The sequence below is a fragment of the Lepus europaeus genome, chromosome 3 (assembly GCF_033115175.1).
Source record: "Lepus europaeus isolate LE1 chromosome 3, mLepTim1.pri, whole genome shotgun sequence".
Classification (NCBI taxonomy): domain Eukaryota; kingdom Metazoa; phylum Chordata; class Mammalia; order Lagomorpha; family Leporidae; genus Lepus; species Lepus europaeus.
Window position 1 is genome coordinate 109,027,136 of NC_084829.1, and position 16,507 is coordinate 109,043,642.

Consider the following 16,507-nt stretch of genomic DNA (forward strand, 5'->3'; position numbering starts at 1 on the left):
AAGAACTGATGACACTGCAAATAAATTTCCTTGCCTGGAATCATAAAAACACCTACGAAGTCTGATATAAGTTAAAGTACTAGCTAGGAATCAAAACGCTGAACACCAATTTACGGCTCCACTACTAACCAGCTGGGTGATCTCAGACTAATTTTAGTTCTTAAGCATCACCTGAGGCACAGTCTAAGGCTTTCTAAGGTTTTCACAAGAGTATGGAAAATGCTGGTCTAAGTAATACCAAAGTTCTCTTCTAGTTCTGACATTCTGTGGGTCTCTGGGTTTGGTTTAATCCTTACAGATCTTAAAGAGTAAACAACATCACTACAGATTCATGGTAACTTCTGTGTTGTCAACATCTGACATATATAGACCCTGCATTAAACTCAACAGTTTAAATGATTAACTTCTCTAAATATTTAGTGAGTTCTGCTAACAAGCTGTAGAATTATGCTTTACACAGGTACCCAGAAGTCATTTTACAGAGCACTGAAATACCCAAAGTCAAACTAAGGAGTGGTGTTTGATGATAAACAACAGGGAATATGGATAATTAAGACCTGGATAATTTGAAACCATTCTCACCTGCTGGTAATGAAATAGCCACCGCAAGCAGCCAAAGTCTCATTCAGCATTAATACAATTACGCTGATTATACATATATTTTTAAGAAAAGATTAAATGCTGCTCAAGGACTACTAATAAGCTATTTATTATTTACAAGCTATTTTTAAAAGGTATTTATCATTTTTAGATATTTTATTCAGTATCTACTCAAACAGTATTCTTATTTTTTCTTAAAGATTTATTTTATTTATTTGAAAGAGTTACAGAGAGAGGTAGAGACAGAAAGAGAGGTCTCCCATCCGCTGGTTTACTCCCCAGTTGGCCGCAACGGCTGGAGCTCTGCCGATCTGGAGCCAGGAGTTTCTTCCAGGTCTCCCACTTGGGTGCAGGTGCCCAAGCACTTGGGCCATCCTCTACTACCTTCTGAGATCATAGCAGAGAATTGGATGGGAAGAGGAGCAGCTGGGGCTAGAACTGGCGCCCATATGGGATGCTGGCGCTTCAGGCCAGGGCTTTAACCCGCTGCGCCACAGCGCCGGCCCCATTTACAAGCTATTTTTAACAATCAGAAGAATTATCTTCTGTTGCTCTGTTGGACTATGAAGTTAGCAGAGGTCCTGAGGCAAGGACCTGAGGTGAAGATCACACTGTGACAGCCCTCAATATGAAAAAAAATTTCAGACTCCAAGGAATTTTCATAATACCTATACTCTAGAAGAATTTTAAGAAGCATACAAATAAGATGTTATGTAAGTAACTGTCCTGAAAAACAGCAAGCAAGGAAAGAAGGAAAAAAGCAAGTTGGATTATTAATTCAGGATTCAAAGGCAGTCCAGTCTTGTTCTTTGCCAGGACATAAAAATGGGCTTGAGGACGTCTGTCAACCTTCTGTAATCAGATGAAAAACTGTATTTGCTTCCGTGCACTTCTCTTATAAGAAGGGCAACACATTTTTGGACCTAATGAAAAGCTAACCATATCTTTGTCAACTGTGCTTTAAAAAGAGTTTAAGATACACATTCAAAGTCACTGATGTTAAAAACCATTTCTTTAAACAGACTAGACTCCTGTGTGTATTTTCTTTACAGAGCCACCTAGGGGGATTCCAGGAAATCTTCAGTCTGTGGATCAGTACAGCTACCCTTTCTGTTTCTTAAGGCAATATCTGATAAATCAGAACCTGTGTTAACTCTGATCATGAGATCATATGGACTGGAAAAGACTTAGGTAGTACTCTAATTTTTAGAAAAAACTGCCCTTAAACCACTTCAAATAATGAAGATTTGAAGAGATGTAAAAAGACAAATACAACCCAAAAATCCATTACCTGTCGGTATCTCCATACACAACCCTAGCACCCCATTTCTTGGTATCATTCACCAGTTTAATAGCTCGTTCCAAAGTCTCTCTGGCTTTGTGGACGATACTATCACCAACCTGTTGGAACAGACACATTGGAAAATATTTCTTCACACAACTCAGTTTAAGTCCATAGGCCTTAACATAGAAGATGATGTTTCAAAGAGTCCAGGGAAAATGAAATTAAGACATAAGGTTGTTTTGGTGCAAAATTTTTGAAATCCACCCATTTGGGGGAGGGGTTTCAAAAAAGCTCATGGAAATGCATATCATAAAGAAAGCATGCCTGGATTTCAAAACTTTTGGCACAAGAACTTATCTCTAAATGCTGTTTTCCATGAACTTTTTGAAGTACCATAGTAATATTTAATTACTAAATGTTTTGAGAAATAAGAATGTAAAAAAAATAATATATATCAATATAATCATTCTTTCCATAAGATCAGATGAAGAATTTAAAAGAAAGAACCAATCAACATACAGACTTCTTTTTTTATTTCACCTACTAAGTACAATGGATCGTAGTTTTAGAAGGTACACAGCTAAATCTGATTGTTGGAAGAATAAGTTTTGCTTATTCAAGGATTCTTTTATAATCAATTTGGCAGGAAAATACTGTGTGTGCACAAGATGTATATGTGTATCTCAACATTTTTATTTAGAGTGTACATGTTTTTGAATATCATTAAAGTTAATGCTGAACAAGGGAAAACATACATGCTCAATTTAAATCAAGTAGGTAGGTATATATCTAGCAACAGTTTTTTTATTGATGTTTAGTGAATTTTTTTAAAAAAGATTTATTCATTTATTTGAAAATCAGAGCCACACAGTAGAGGAGAGCCGGGGGGGGGGGGGGGGAGGGAAGGAAGGAGGGAGGGAGGGAGGGAGGAAGAGGGGTCCTCCATCTGATGGCTCACTCCCCAACTGGCTGCAAAGGCCGGAGCTGCACCAATCTGAAGCCAGGAGCCAGGAGCCTTCTCTGGGTCTCCCACGCGGGCACAGGGTCCCAAGGACTTGGGCCATCCTCTACTGCCCTCCTTCCCAGGCCACAGCAGAGAGCTGGATTGGGAGTGGAACAGCCAGGTCTTGAACCAGCGCCCATATGGGATGCTGGCACCTCAGGTCCGGGCGTAAACCTGCTGCGCCACAGAGCCAGCCCCAATGTTTAGTGAATTTTAACAGTGATCATGGCAGAAGCTAACAAACAAAAATATGTTAGGCCTTGACAAATATGAGAAGCATGCTCATCAAATTTTACAGTTAATGAAAGAGGTTGTGGCTGGTGCCGTGGCTTAACAGGCTAATCCTCCGCCTTGCAGCGCCGGCACACCGGGTTCTGGTTGGGGTGCCAGATTCTATCCCGGTTGCCCCTCTTCCAGGCCAGCTCTCTGCTATGGCCTGGGAAGGCAGTGGAGGATGGCCCAAGTGCTTGGGCCCTGCACCCGCATGGGAGACCAGGAGAAGCACCTGGCTTCTGGCTTCGGACCAGCGAGATGTGCCGGCCGCAGCGGCCATTGGAGGGTGAACCAACGGCAAAAAGGAAGACCTTTCTCTCTGTCTGTCTCTCTCTCTCTCTCTCACTATCCACTCTGCCTGTCAAAAAAAAAAAAAAAAAAAAAAAAAAGAAAGAGGTTGTATAGCATTGGTATTTATCAAACTCAAAGCTAAGAGTTAACAGAAACTGACATTCAACATAAAGGGAGAATTCCTTTTGCAATTTTAAAGCAAGAAAAATGTGTTTTATCTTTTTTTTTGTGAAGAGGCAAACAGCAGTAATAATGATCCTTTCCCCTTTATTATAATATCTGAATTACCTGAACTAATGTGGGATTGAATATTATTTAAAAAGCTGGGAGCAGGTGTTTAGCCTAGTGACTAAATGCTCACATCCCATATTAGAGTGCCTACGTTCAATCCCCATCTTCCAAGTCCAGTTTTATGCTAATACAGACCCAGGGAGGCAGTGATTATGGTTCAAGTAACTAGGTTCTTGCCACTCATACAGGAAACCTGAACTGTAGTCCCGGTCCAGCCCTGGCTATTGCAGACATTTAGGGGGAGTGAACCAGCAGATGGTAGCTCTTTTTGTCTAGCTCTCTGTTTCTGATATGCAAGTAGTGAAATTTTAAAAATAAAAGGCTGTTTAAAGTAGCACTACAAATATTACACATATGAATAAAAGAATAAGAAAACTGGTAGCAGAAACTTAATTTAGGCTTTAAATTACTATCATAGAGGCCAGTGTTGTAGCATAGTGGGTAAAGCCAGCATCTGCAGTGCCGGCATCCCATATGGGTGCAGGTTCAAGTCCTGGCTGTCCCACTTCCGATCCAGCTCCCTGCTAATGTGCCCAGGAAAGCAGTGGAAGATGGCCGAAGTGCTTGGGCCCCTGCACCCACTTGGCAGACCTGGAAGAAGCTCCTGGCTTCTGATTGGCCCACTTCCGGCCATTTTGGCCATTTGGGGAGCAAACCAGTGATGGAAGATAGCTCTTTCACTAATTCTGTCTTTCCAATAAATAAATACATCTTTTTAAAAAATGAAGATCATGAATTCTGTTGATATCTGAATGCATTAGAAAACCTTGAGAATGTGAATTATACACTAAAAAATCCTACTACCTACTTGAAACTCAAGTTTGAGTAAAATCTTCAATCTACCTTCTGCTGCCACTTTTAAACACAGTCAACTTTTGAACATGTGAGGGCAAATAGCTGGACAGGTGAGCCATCCCAGTGTCAAAGTCAAAGATATTTTTTACAACGAATCTATTCAGAGTGTTTGCGTTTATCTAACTTACTGGGAGAGGGGCGTGTGAGAGAGAACACGAGCGCGAGCGCATGCCTTCTTCTCATCTGTTCAGTCCCCAAATGCCTTCGACAGCTGCAGCAGGCCAGCCTGAAGCCAAAAGTCAGGAGCTCCGGCAAGGTCTGCCACATGGGTGGGAGGACCCAAGCACCTGAGCCATCAACTGCTACCTCTTAGGGCATGCATTAGCAAGAATCAGGAGTGGAGCCAAGACTTAAACTTGGGCACTCCAGTAGGGGATGCAGGCGTTCCAAGTGATGTCCAAGCTGCTATGTCAAATGCCTGCCCTCAAATAAAAACACATATATACACACTGATCTTCAATATATCTCTAATGGTGCTTACTCTGACCCATTTAAATTACACCTGGAAGAGTAAGAACTGTGGCAGCTGCCCTTGAAGACCATCCAGTATGAAAGATCAGGCAGCACTAGAGGAAAGGGAAGGAGTGCTAATTAAATGATTCTGGGGGCTGACGCTGTGGAACAGGTTAAGCCGCGGCCTGCAGTGATGGCATCCCACATGGACACCAGTTCAAGTCCTGGCTGCTCCACTTCCCATCCAGCTCCTTGCTAATTAGCCTGGGAAAGCAGCAGAGGATGGCCCAAGTCCCTGGGCCCCTGCATCCACCTAGGAGACCCAGAAGAGGCTCCTGGCTTCCTTGCTCCTGGCTTTGGCCTGGCACAGCCCTAGCTGTTGTGGTCATTTGGGGAATGAACCCGTGGATAAAAGATCTCCCTGTCTCTCCTTCTCTAACTCTTTCAAATAAACAAATAAATCTTTAAAAAAATCTATTTATTAAAACATAAATAAAATGATTCTTCTACTTTGTGCCGGATTCCTAATTTAAAAAGTATTACTGAATTACAGGGCTAAGAGAAGATTTAAAAAGAGAAAAATAATTGGTTTCACAATCTAGACAGTGCCTGGGACTCTGGAAAGTCATTATAGGAAAAACATTTCAAGTAAAAATGAATTATCTGAAAAGAAATAAAAAGGAGAAACGATGTTCAGTCAGTTGAAAAAATATCACATATATCTCCATCATAAATATAAAGTTAGTAGGTTAGGAGAAAAATGTGAACACAGAAAATTTTAAATTATAAGTCAATGATAATATTCAACTGAGATCATGACACTGACCTGCAGTAATTCTTTTTTCAAAATATTTATTTATTTGAAAGGCAGAATTAGAGAGAGAGACAGAGCCAGCTTTCCATCTCTGGTTCACTCCCCAAATGGCTGCAATGGCTAGAACTGGGCCATGCTGAAGCCAGGATCCAGAAGCCAGGATCCAGGAGCTTCATCTGGGTCTCCCATGTGGGTGGCAGGGGCCCAAAACCTTGGGCCATCCTCCAGTGCTTTTCCAGGCACATTAGCAGGGAGCTGCATGGGAAGTGGAGCAGCCAGGACTCAAAGCAGTGTCCACATAGATGCTGGCGTTGCAGGTGCCGTGCCACAGTGCCAGCCTCTGACCTACAACAATTAATATTATTCATTCTCTTTATTCTTCCTATAGAAATTCTTGCTTACAAAATTTTGTTATTCTGTGGTCTAGCATTTAAAAAAAAAAAAAAAAAAAGATTGTTGGGGCCTGTGCTGTGGCTCACTAGGTTAATCCTCGGCCTGCGGCGCCGGCATCTCATATGGGCAGCAGTTCTAGTCCCAGTTGCTCCTCTTCCAGTCCAGCTCTCTGCTGTGGTCTGGGAAAGCAGTAGAGGATGGACCCCTGGCACCCGCATGGGAGACCAGGAAGAAGCACCTGGCTCCTGGCTTTTGATTGGTACAGCTCTGTCTGTTGCGGCCATTTGGGGAGTGAACCAATGGAAGGAAGACCTTTCTCTCTCTCACTGTCTATAATTCTTTTTTTTTTTTTTTTTTTTTTTAACTTTTTTAAGATATAGGTGGAAAGGGACAGAGTCAGAAGATGGAGAGAACTGGGGACTAAGACAAGGAGAGGGGAAGGGGGAAATATGCCCATGGGAGGGAATGCCATGACCTTGGATCTGGGAGCTTTCCAGGGTGACTGTTTTATTTATTTATTTTTTTAATTTTTGACAGGCAGAGTGGACAGTGTGAGAGAGAGAGAGAGAGAGAGAGACAGAGAGAAAGATCTTCCTTTTTGCCGTTGGTTCACCCTCCAATGGCCGCCGCGGCCGGCACACCGCGCTGATCCGAAGGCAAGAGCCAGGTGCTTCTCCTGGTCTCCCATGGGCTGCAGGGCCCAAGGACTTGGGCCATCCTCCACTGCACTCCCGGACCACAGCAGAGAGCTGGCCTGGAAGGGGGGCAACTGGGACAGAATCCGGCACCCCGACCGGGACTAGAACCCGGTCTGCCAGCGCCGCTAGGCGGAGGATTAGCCTGTTGAGCCACGGCGCCGGCCACTGTCTGTAATTCTATCTGTCAAATTAAAAAAAAAAAAAAGACTTATTTATTTAATATTTGAGAGAGAGAGTTACAGAGAGAAGGACAGAGACAAAGATCTCCCATCTGCTGGTTCACTCCCTGAATGGCCACAACAGCCAGAGCTGGGCCCATCCAAAGCCAGGAGCTTCTTCCAGGTCTCCCACATGGGTGCAGGGGCCCAAGCATTTAGGCCATCTTACGCTGCTTTCCTAGGCCATAGGAGAGATTTGGATAGGAAGAGGAGTAGCCAAGATACAAACTAGCGTTCATATGGGATGCTGGTGCCACAGGTGGAGGCTTAGCCTACTATGCCACAGTGCTGGCTTTAATCTAGCATTTTTTTTGTGGTCATGACTGCACTGTCAAATATTTTTGATTGTATGTTCCCTGAAGGAAGGAACCATAGTCAGTAACTCATTTGTTTCCCCTGTCCTCACCTCCCACTCCCCTTTTTAAATGTGGCTGGTAGCTTCTCTTTTTAGTCTACTGGCTCTAACTTCTTATTCATTAGAGTCTTTCTCTCTATTAGTCATTTTTCCACTCCTGATTTCACATAGAAATTAACAAAACATTTTACTGTTGAGAAGTTGGCATATGACAATGTGCCAAACACATACTTACAGGCATTATGAACTTCAGAATATCTGAGAAAACCAGCGTTGAGAAGACATGTTGCTTGGCAGTCAGACTTCACCATGCCAGGTAGGAGTGGCAGAACACTGCTAAATTTCCTCTGCTGGTTCAAGACCCTCTACCCACAAATTCTAGTAATTCTAAGGTTATAATATTTATGTTTTTTTCTTTTAAGATTTATTTTTATTTATTTGAAAGGCAGAGCAACTGAAAGGGAGAGACAGAGAAAAGAGAGAGATCTTCTGTCCACTGGTTTACTCTTCAAATGACCTTAACAGCCAAGCTGAAGCCAAGATCCAGGAATTCTATCCAAGTCTCCCAAATGGGTGGCAGGGGCCCACGTCTTGGGCATAATGGCTTCCTTCTCAGATGCATTAGCAGGAAGCTGAATTAGAAGTAGAACAGCTGAGCTTCAAATGGGTAGTCCTATATGGGATGTTAGTGTTGCAAGTGGCAGGTTAATCGCCACAACACCAGCTCCATATTTATGTATTTTTAAATATGTATTTCTTGCTATAGCTTGAATATTTCCTTTAAAATTCAAGTTTTGTATTAATAGAAAAATATAATTCTTCCCAGTATTTTCTGTGCTATGAATTTTAGTCACACCATGATGCTTGTTTCTTTGTTATACTACAATGTATTTGAATAAAAATTCTCAAAATTAAAAACAAAATCAAGTGTTGGAAACTATACCTAATACACCAGTGTTAAGAGGTGGGAATTCCAAGAGATGATTAGGTCATAAGGGTCATATCCTCATTGACAGATTAACATCATTATTAAGAGAATGGGTTAGTTATTGTGGGTGTGAATTTCTAAGAGGATGAGTTTGGCCCCTTTCCTCTTGCACATGTGCTCTCTTGCCCTTCTGCCTTTTGCCATGGGATGATGCAGCAAGCCCTTTGCTAGATGTGGCCCTTCATTCTTGGACTTCTCCGTACAAGTATGCTGTTACAGTAGCACAAAATGGACTGAGATATTTTGCATCACTTTGTTATCAAAATACATTAAGAAATCATTTTAAAATTGAAGGTAGGGAAGAAATTTAGGAATATATGGAAATGGCCTAAGAAAAGATTTGATATTTTGGTTCTATGTTAGCAATATAATATCCATTTTTTCTACTAAGTCATATAGATCACTGTTTTTCAAATGTAATAAAACTCTAGAACCAAAAAAGTATTTTTATATATTACAGAGAAATATACAAAGACCAGACACAAACTTATTGCTTATAGCCTTTATAGTATAACTATAAAACCAAAAAATAAATGCAGTACAAGCAAAAATCATTTTACCAAATGTTAACAATATTGTTTTGTCCTTACAAACAGCATTCTGCTGTTCTCAATGTGAATATGCCACTGTTTACCCTGCATGGGCTTTTGGGGTCCAGTTTATTTCATTCTCACCTTGCTTCTCTCCTACCAAACTACTGAAAATATGGTATACCATAATGTCCTCTGGCTTGCATATGGCATGAAAATAGCATCAAGATAACAAGTTTACATCTGTTCTTTTCTCAACCAGTAGTAAATACTATTATCCTCATACTATATTATATTTATGTCAAACATTTAAAATTGCTTTCATTTTATAAAATGTTGATTGTCACTGATCACTGCAATAGAAAGGTTTTACTTTAAATCACACTGTTACACTAGTAAATATGCAGTGATTTTTATTTTGATACTTGTTCAAAGCAATATAACTATTAAAAGGAATTATTTAGTATCAAAATTGTTGTAAATACTGCTGTAAAAGTGGCATCCAGAAATATATATATGCTAATTTCTAAAATTATCATTGAGATATAGACACAGAGTTTCCTAGAAAAAACCCATAAATTCCAATGAATATGTATGTTTATAGTCCCAGTTTGAGGAAAACTGATCCATGGTCATGTAAATGAAGCCCTTTTATCCAAATTTTCAAAATAAAGTAGAATTTCTTCTTTACTTAGTATGGAGTTGATCTTCTGTATATGAAGATAATTAAAAATGAATCTTAATGAAGAATGGGATGAAAGAGGGAGTAAGAGGTGGGACAGTTTGGTGGTGGGAGGGCAGGTATAGGGAGAAGAACTGTTATAATCCAAAAGTTGTACTTGTGAAATTTATATTTATTAAATAAAAGCTTTCTATAAAAAATAAAAATAAAATTGAATTTCTTTCATAAACAGGCATCCATTTAATGTTGCTATAGTTTCACTTGAAAAAACTATAAATTGGTGTCACTTACCTCAATGCATGGCATTCTCCCAGAAAAGTTTGCAGATGTATAGCCATATGTGACATTTGCTATCAGCTTAAGTCCTAGCTGACGTGCATTAAGCATTCGTGATAGGGCTCTGTCTTGTTTGTAAGCCTTCATTGATTGCTTCACCATGAGCCTAGTCTTCAAAATTTCTTCAAGCATTCTTGGCAGCACGCCCTTTCTTACTGAAGGCTATCAGAAAGGAGAAAACAATGTTCAGCATCCCTCAAACATTATAGATTTATATAATTAAGAAGGAAACACAATCTATAATAATGGCCAACTATCATGAATTGTAATATGCTAACAGCTGAACAGCCACAGGACTAGTGGTCAATACAAAATCATCACTTTTCATTTCTTTTGAAGAGCATTTTTTGCCTAAAAATCTAATGTAGCACTACTATGTGAGTTCAGAGACCTCCAGGGAGGAGGATGTTGACTAGTACATATGTGACTGTACAACAAGTTTGGAGGGAAATGTTCACAACTTTGATCAAAACCCCCATTCTTTCAGAAAGACACACGGGACTTGTACCATTCATAACCAACCTCAGTTTTTAAAAATCTCATCCTAATGACCCCACACAGCAATCTGCATGGAACTCGATTTATCTACCTTGGAAGAATGATGAGCTGGGTTGACTCTGCTGACATTCAAACCTGCAGTTCCAGGGACTCTAGGTATTTCAAATCTGATGCTTAGACCACTAAGCCATCCCCTCCGGCCTATATTTATTAGCAATCTGGAAGAGGGGATGAATAGTGAGGTGATAAAATTTGTTGATGCCAAAAAAAAATATAAATCATTTGTATTAATCAAGACTAGGGAGAATTTATGAGAACTCCAGTAGGAATGAAAACCACAAAATAGTATTAACTTTGATGATGATTCACAGACACGTGCAAGCTAATGCATGTCAGACTGAATATACTCAAAACCTCAGGTACAGGACAGTTACACTCTTGAGCTTTATATATTAGATAAAAGTGTACATTTAAGTTTTAAAAATGCTTTTAAAGGGATTTAATAGGATAATCTGAGAAGTAAGGTGACAAGGAGATATTTATTCTAACCCTATTCATTTGGTGTACCCTTTGAAGCAGCCACAATGTTTTAAAAAGTAATATAAAAAAAGGAAACAAAAATGAAGAAATTTATGTGGTGTGAACACTAATTTTTTTTTAAATAAAGTATTTATTAGTTTATTTGGGTGGAGGAGAGAGGGAGAAATATTATCTCTTGTTCACCGGTTCAACCCCCAAATGCCCACAACAGTGGGGGCTGGGCCATGCTGAAGCCAGGAGCTGGGAACTCAATCTGGGTCTCCCACAGGTAGCAGAGACCCAACCACTTGAATCACCATCTGCTAATGCATACCTCCTAGGGTGTGCATCAGTAGGACGCTGGGACTGGAAGCAGAGTTGGGATTTGAATCCAGGCACTCAGATATGGCCTATATACGTTCCAAGCAGCGTCTTAACTGCTACCCCAAATCCTGCACCTGAGAACTGATTTTTTTTTTTTAATGTGGGAAAACATTTAATAATAAAAAGGTCTATTCCCATGTCTCCAAATAGGTGTTCACCTATATCATTCTCTGGAAATTTTCTAAAAAGGAATATACCCTGAACTCTGATGAAAACATTCCTCTTCTCTAAACTGCTAAGTTTAAGATAGCATTCCCTCTTACTGGCAGAGAATATTGCTACTTTTGATAAATACACGAGAATGAATTTCAGGGCTGCTGGGGTCCACTCTCCCATCAACCACCCTACTGTCTCGTGACTAATTGACTCACTGCTAAGGAAATAGGAAAGAAAGGAACGAAGCTGGCATAAGAGAGATGATATAATCTTCTCCTAGAGCTCCCCTATTTGTCTTTAGCTTATTCATTTATGAGGGTCCTCAGTCTCTTTTGAGGGAGTTGAGAGGACAAAGAGGGACCTTGTTATTATCTTCTTACAGATGCAATCAATGAATGTATAGTGGGTATATGAGTACTGCTATTTCTACAACAGTCTTAATTTAAAATGTAGAATAAGTAGAGTGTACACATTATAGCAATTAAAATTTTTGTAGATAACTCTTTCCATCTCAAACTATTATTACGTATAACAGATTCTATAAGAGGGCAGAAGGTACACATGTACATGAATTCATGTTTGTAAATATTTCATCAATAAAAATTCAGTAATTAAAAAATTTTATGCTAAATTTAAGCAAAAGAAGATGATTTCTTCCCCCAGAGTGATCTGTTAGAAGACTGCTGTATCTTTGGTTTTTGGGGATAAACTATTCAGGAAAACATTGTTTTTGTCTCTGCTATGTGCCAATATTTTAACCATTGTTAGATCTCCAAAAGTTAAGCCATAGTTGAATTCTTTCATTTACAAGAGAGTATTACCTTGACAAAAGCTACTCCATTGGGTGACACTGTGATATCATGCCTAATTTGGTAAAGTAAGTCTGGAGGTACTCTTAGAGAGGTACAGCCAAATTTGAACTCATCATACCTATTAAGAAAGAAAATATTAAGTAGACACTTTCTGAAATCATAGCTTACAGATTTTAGGCAATTTTAGGAATCTTCAAACATTCAAATGTGAATCTATATGCTTGATAATATCTACCTTGAATAATTGGCTTGAAGTGAAACACTTTCCTATTACCAAAAAGTAGTTCTTTAGAAAATTCATAATTTATCAAAAGGAACATTTCTTAAATAGCACTATGCTATAATTTATGATAAAATATGTACTGAAATATCAAATTTCAACTCAACATATAATTACTTTATTCCTTAAAGAAAAATTCAAAACAGATGAAAAGATTATAAACAACTTTTCCAAATTCCTGTTCTCGATAAAGACAGGATTACCAATGTAATTTCCAGAAATGCTTTCTCTGAAGGAATGAGTATACTACAGACCAAAATCAGAGCATCTGGTCTCAATACATAAAAGTCATGGTAAAGGAAGACTCTGTATTTCTTACAATTCAATATAAATATCTACTCTCATGAGAATTTAAAATCCTATTCTCATTCATCTTGTAAATTTACATGAGTTTATAAAACCTAACATTTAACTTTTTCAAAGCCACAGGCTATTTCACAGAAAAATGAAGAGGTGGTGATAGCTGAAACTGTAGGATCATAATCCTCAAACGTTTTCACTGAAAGGTGAGTTACATCAACAATTAAAAATAACTTTCCATTTAAGAGACCCTAAGTATACATAGAGAGTGAAACATAATTGCAAGGCTGATCCATTCACAATCTGGTCATGCAACCGGAAGCTAGTTTATCATATGATGATCCTTGTCAATTAGTAAGACACCTATGATGACTAGATTATGTTACAGCCCATGCATTTTGCTCAGAAGAGTGTCAAGTGCAAAGAAACTCAAAGAAAGCCTGTCTCATTTTATTTAGTAAGAAGCCTGAAAGCACAACAACATAATAATAAACATGAAGAAATCTTACTTTCCTAAGTTCTCCACGTGGCCAAGGCAGGTAGAAAAACAGTAGTTGTATGCAATCACAATAGAAGGATATAATGACTGGAAATCTAAAACAAGGACAGAGTTGCTATAGAAGCGGGATTCAGGTTCCATAATTAGAGGAATACACTGTGGGGCTCTCATCTGAGATCTCTGCTGAACACTGGGTGTCACAGGAATATAATTCATTGGTTTGGCAATACGTAACATCATTGATTCCACACGGTACTGCAGACAGGGAGGGAGAGGTGAGAACAAAAGAAATTTTGTTTAAATATGAATGCATGAATGGATTGGTCATTTACATATATGATTGTCATTTGGGGCTGTTTTGTTCTTCAGGATAAGACTACATGATTTCTTTACAATGCATTTATACAGTATTAATTATTTAGTCTGCTTTCAGATGCTGGAAGAGGATGTAGGTAAATCCTTCCCTATGCCCATGCCAAACAATTTATGAAATAAGTCAATTTTGCAAAGACATTCAATTAATTTCTTTTTATTTTTAAATACTATATATTTGTATATAGTATATAGTTTTTATACTATAATAAGCAGGTTTAGGACAAACAACTGTATATTTTGACAATTTCATTTGAAAGGATAAGTGATAATTTTTTGGGGAAAACTAAAGAATGAAATATTTGATAGGAAACTTGAAACAGATAAATGTTCCACATTTTTGTTTTTTTTTTTAAACAAAAAAATCTCTATTTAATATCCCACTTTTTCAAGAAGGAAACAAGGATTCCAGAATTGAAGGAATCTGACTGTAATAATCACTCTTTTTAAAAAAAGATTTATGTATTAATTTGAAAGGCAACATGACAGGAGAGAGGAGAGAGAAGAAGGAGTGGGGGGGAGAGATCCATCTCCCATTGGTTGGTTCATTCTCCAGATGGCTACAACAGCATGCCCACACCCAGGTGCCTGGAACTTCATCTGGGTCTCTCACATGGGTAGCAGGGACCCAAACACTTGGGCCATCTTTTGCTGCTTTCCCAGGTGCATTAGCAGGGAGCTTGATCTGAAGTGTAATAGCCAGGACTCAAACTGGCAGTGGCTTAACGTGCTGTGCCACAGCATCAGCCCATAATAACTACTCTTAAGCAGATAGTTTGGGATATTAGAAAAGAAAGCACATAGGGTCAGCACTATGGTGTAGCGGGTAAAGCTGCCACCTGCAGTGCTGGCATCCCATATGGGCACTGGTTCGAGACCCAGCTGCTCCAATTCTGATCCAACTCTCTGCTATGGCCTGGGAAAGCAGTAGAATATGGCCTAAGTCCTTGGACTCCTGCACTCGCATGGGAGACCTGGAAGAAACTCCTGGCCCCTGGCTTTGGATAGGTGCAGCTCTGGCCGTTGCGGCCAGTTGGGGAGTGAACCAGTGAATGAAAGATTCTCTCTGCTTCTCCTTCTCTCTGTGTAATTCTGACTTTCAAATAAATAAATAAATTTTTTTAAAGAAAAGAAAGCATTTATAAGAATCAATATGGGTTCACTGAAATAGTCTCAAGTGGTTTTTAGATTATCTTTGTTTTTAATATAAGCCAGGTCAAAAATTTTTTTTAAACTTGTCAGAACATAACAGCTTATGATCAATAAAATTAATTAAACACATAATGACAAAGTAGTTAGAAACCTATTTTTGCAATATTTACTGTAGTGGTAGATTGGAGAATGTTACAGAAATGAAGTAATTAAAATGAAAGGTTTCATGAAGTTAAGGAACCTGAGTGACTTAATGGAATATTCCTGATATCCAGTATAGTGCTTAACAAGCTATCAGTATTCAAATAAATATCTGTTGAATGGATGTATGAAAATAATTTTCAGCACAGTGTTTGTCAAAATCCCTTATTATATCCTTGGGAAATTAGAAAGATATGGCTTTGTAGTCATTTAAACATTGCATAGACAACTAACATTGATTTTCAAATACCTTCATTTTCAAATCCAAATAATCTCTTGGGAGCTAGAACAAACCAAAGTAAGAAATGTAAAGAGGGAGACTTTCTACATTGCTTTCCCAGTTTTAAGAGTGTCTCTAAATCACACTAACAATATTCAGGACGGTAATATTCTCCAGGGCATGGACATTTACTCTCTTAATACCATGGAAAACTTGGCAGTGGCCAGCAAGTTGGTATACATAGAAAATAAAAGATGGAGCTGTTACAGTAAAATTAAAGTTTACCAGAAAATAAAATTACAAGATTTGATTATCTAGTTGATTACTTCATATCATAAAGTTTAAAAACATCACATAACTTCAAACATCTGAAAAGTATATTATTTATGTAGAAGTTCCAAGTGTGCAAGGAAACTGATTTCTTACCTGTGAACCTCTTGTAAGTACATGTAAAAACTGAATGCCAAAAAGTCTAGCCATTTCACTGGTCTTCCCAATCACATCTAGCTGTTCTAACATTTGGAGATTCCCACGGACACGGCTAACATAATGATCAACCATTTTCCATCTGTCAAAAGAGAATCTTTGCTGTTAACATCAGGGAAAAAATTGAACACTTAAAACTAGTACTATTTTCTGCAGAAACCCTATATGTTAAAAGGGAGATTACCTGAGGAGGAAGTCATGATATGAGATGGAGTTACACATTAGAAGATTTTGGCATTTCAATGACATCAAACCCAATAAAAATATGTGAGGTTTAAAATAATAATTTAAAGGGACAACTACTGTCAATATTTTATGTTATACTATTTTTATTATAAAGGACATTCTCTCTTAGATGTCACCGAATATGTAGTAATTACTTATATCTACAGGTTTTAAAGAACATAAAGACTTTGGAATATCATTGTAATTATCAGCCTAAAATAAATGCATGTACTGTCTTCTCATAGGACAACATAAAAGCTCATTTGGTGAAGATTTAGAAAAATCAAGAAAATGATTTTAGTAAGGTCATATATTATCAAATCAGTATTTTGTGAAAA

General features: G+C 38.5%; 1 protein-coding gene across 5 annotated transcripts in view; it reads right to left on the reverse strand.

Annotated features, from left to right (window-relative positions):
- REV3L (REV3 like, DNA directed polymerase zeta catalytic subunit) overlaps positions 1 to 16,507 on the reverse strand; it is a 190,285-nt gene that overhangs the window by 18,740 nt on the left and 155,038 nt on the right. For 4 of the 5 annotated variants that reach the window (XM_062186619.1, XM_062186618.1, XM_062186616.1 and 1 more), the window contains 5 exons: positions 15,885 to 16,026; positions 13,524 to 13,768; positions 12,444 to 12,552; positions 10,021 to 10,227; positions 1,892 to 2,001 (listed from right to left, as the gene is read on the reverse strand). In XM_062186619.1, the coding sequence (XP_062042603.1) occupies positions 1,892 to 2,001; positions 10,021 to 10,227; positions 12,444 to 12,552; positions 13,524 to 13,768; positions 15,885 to 16,026 (813 nt within the window). Of the gene's footprint in view, positions 1 to 1,891; positions 2,002 to 10,020; positions 10,228 to 10,666; positions 10,782 to 12,443; positions 12,553 to 13,523; positions 13,769 to 15,884; positions 16,027 to 16,507 lie in introns of those variants that run through there. The other variant, XM_062186621.1, reaches the window with a different exon arrangement.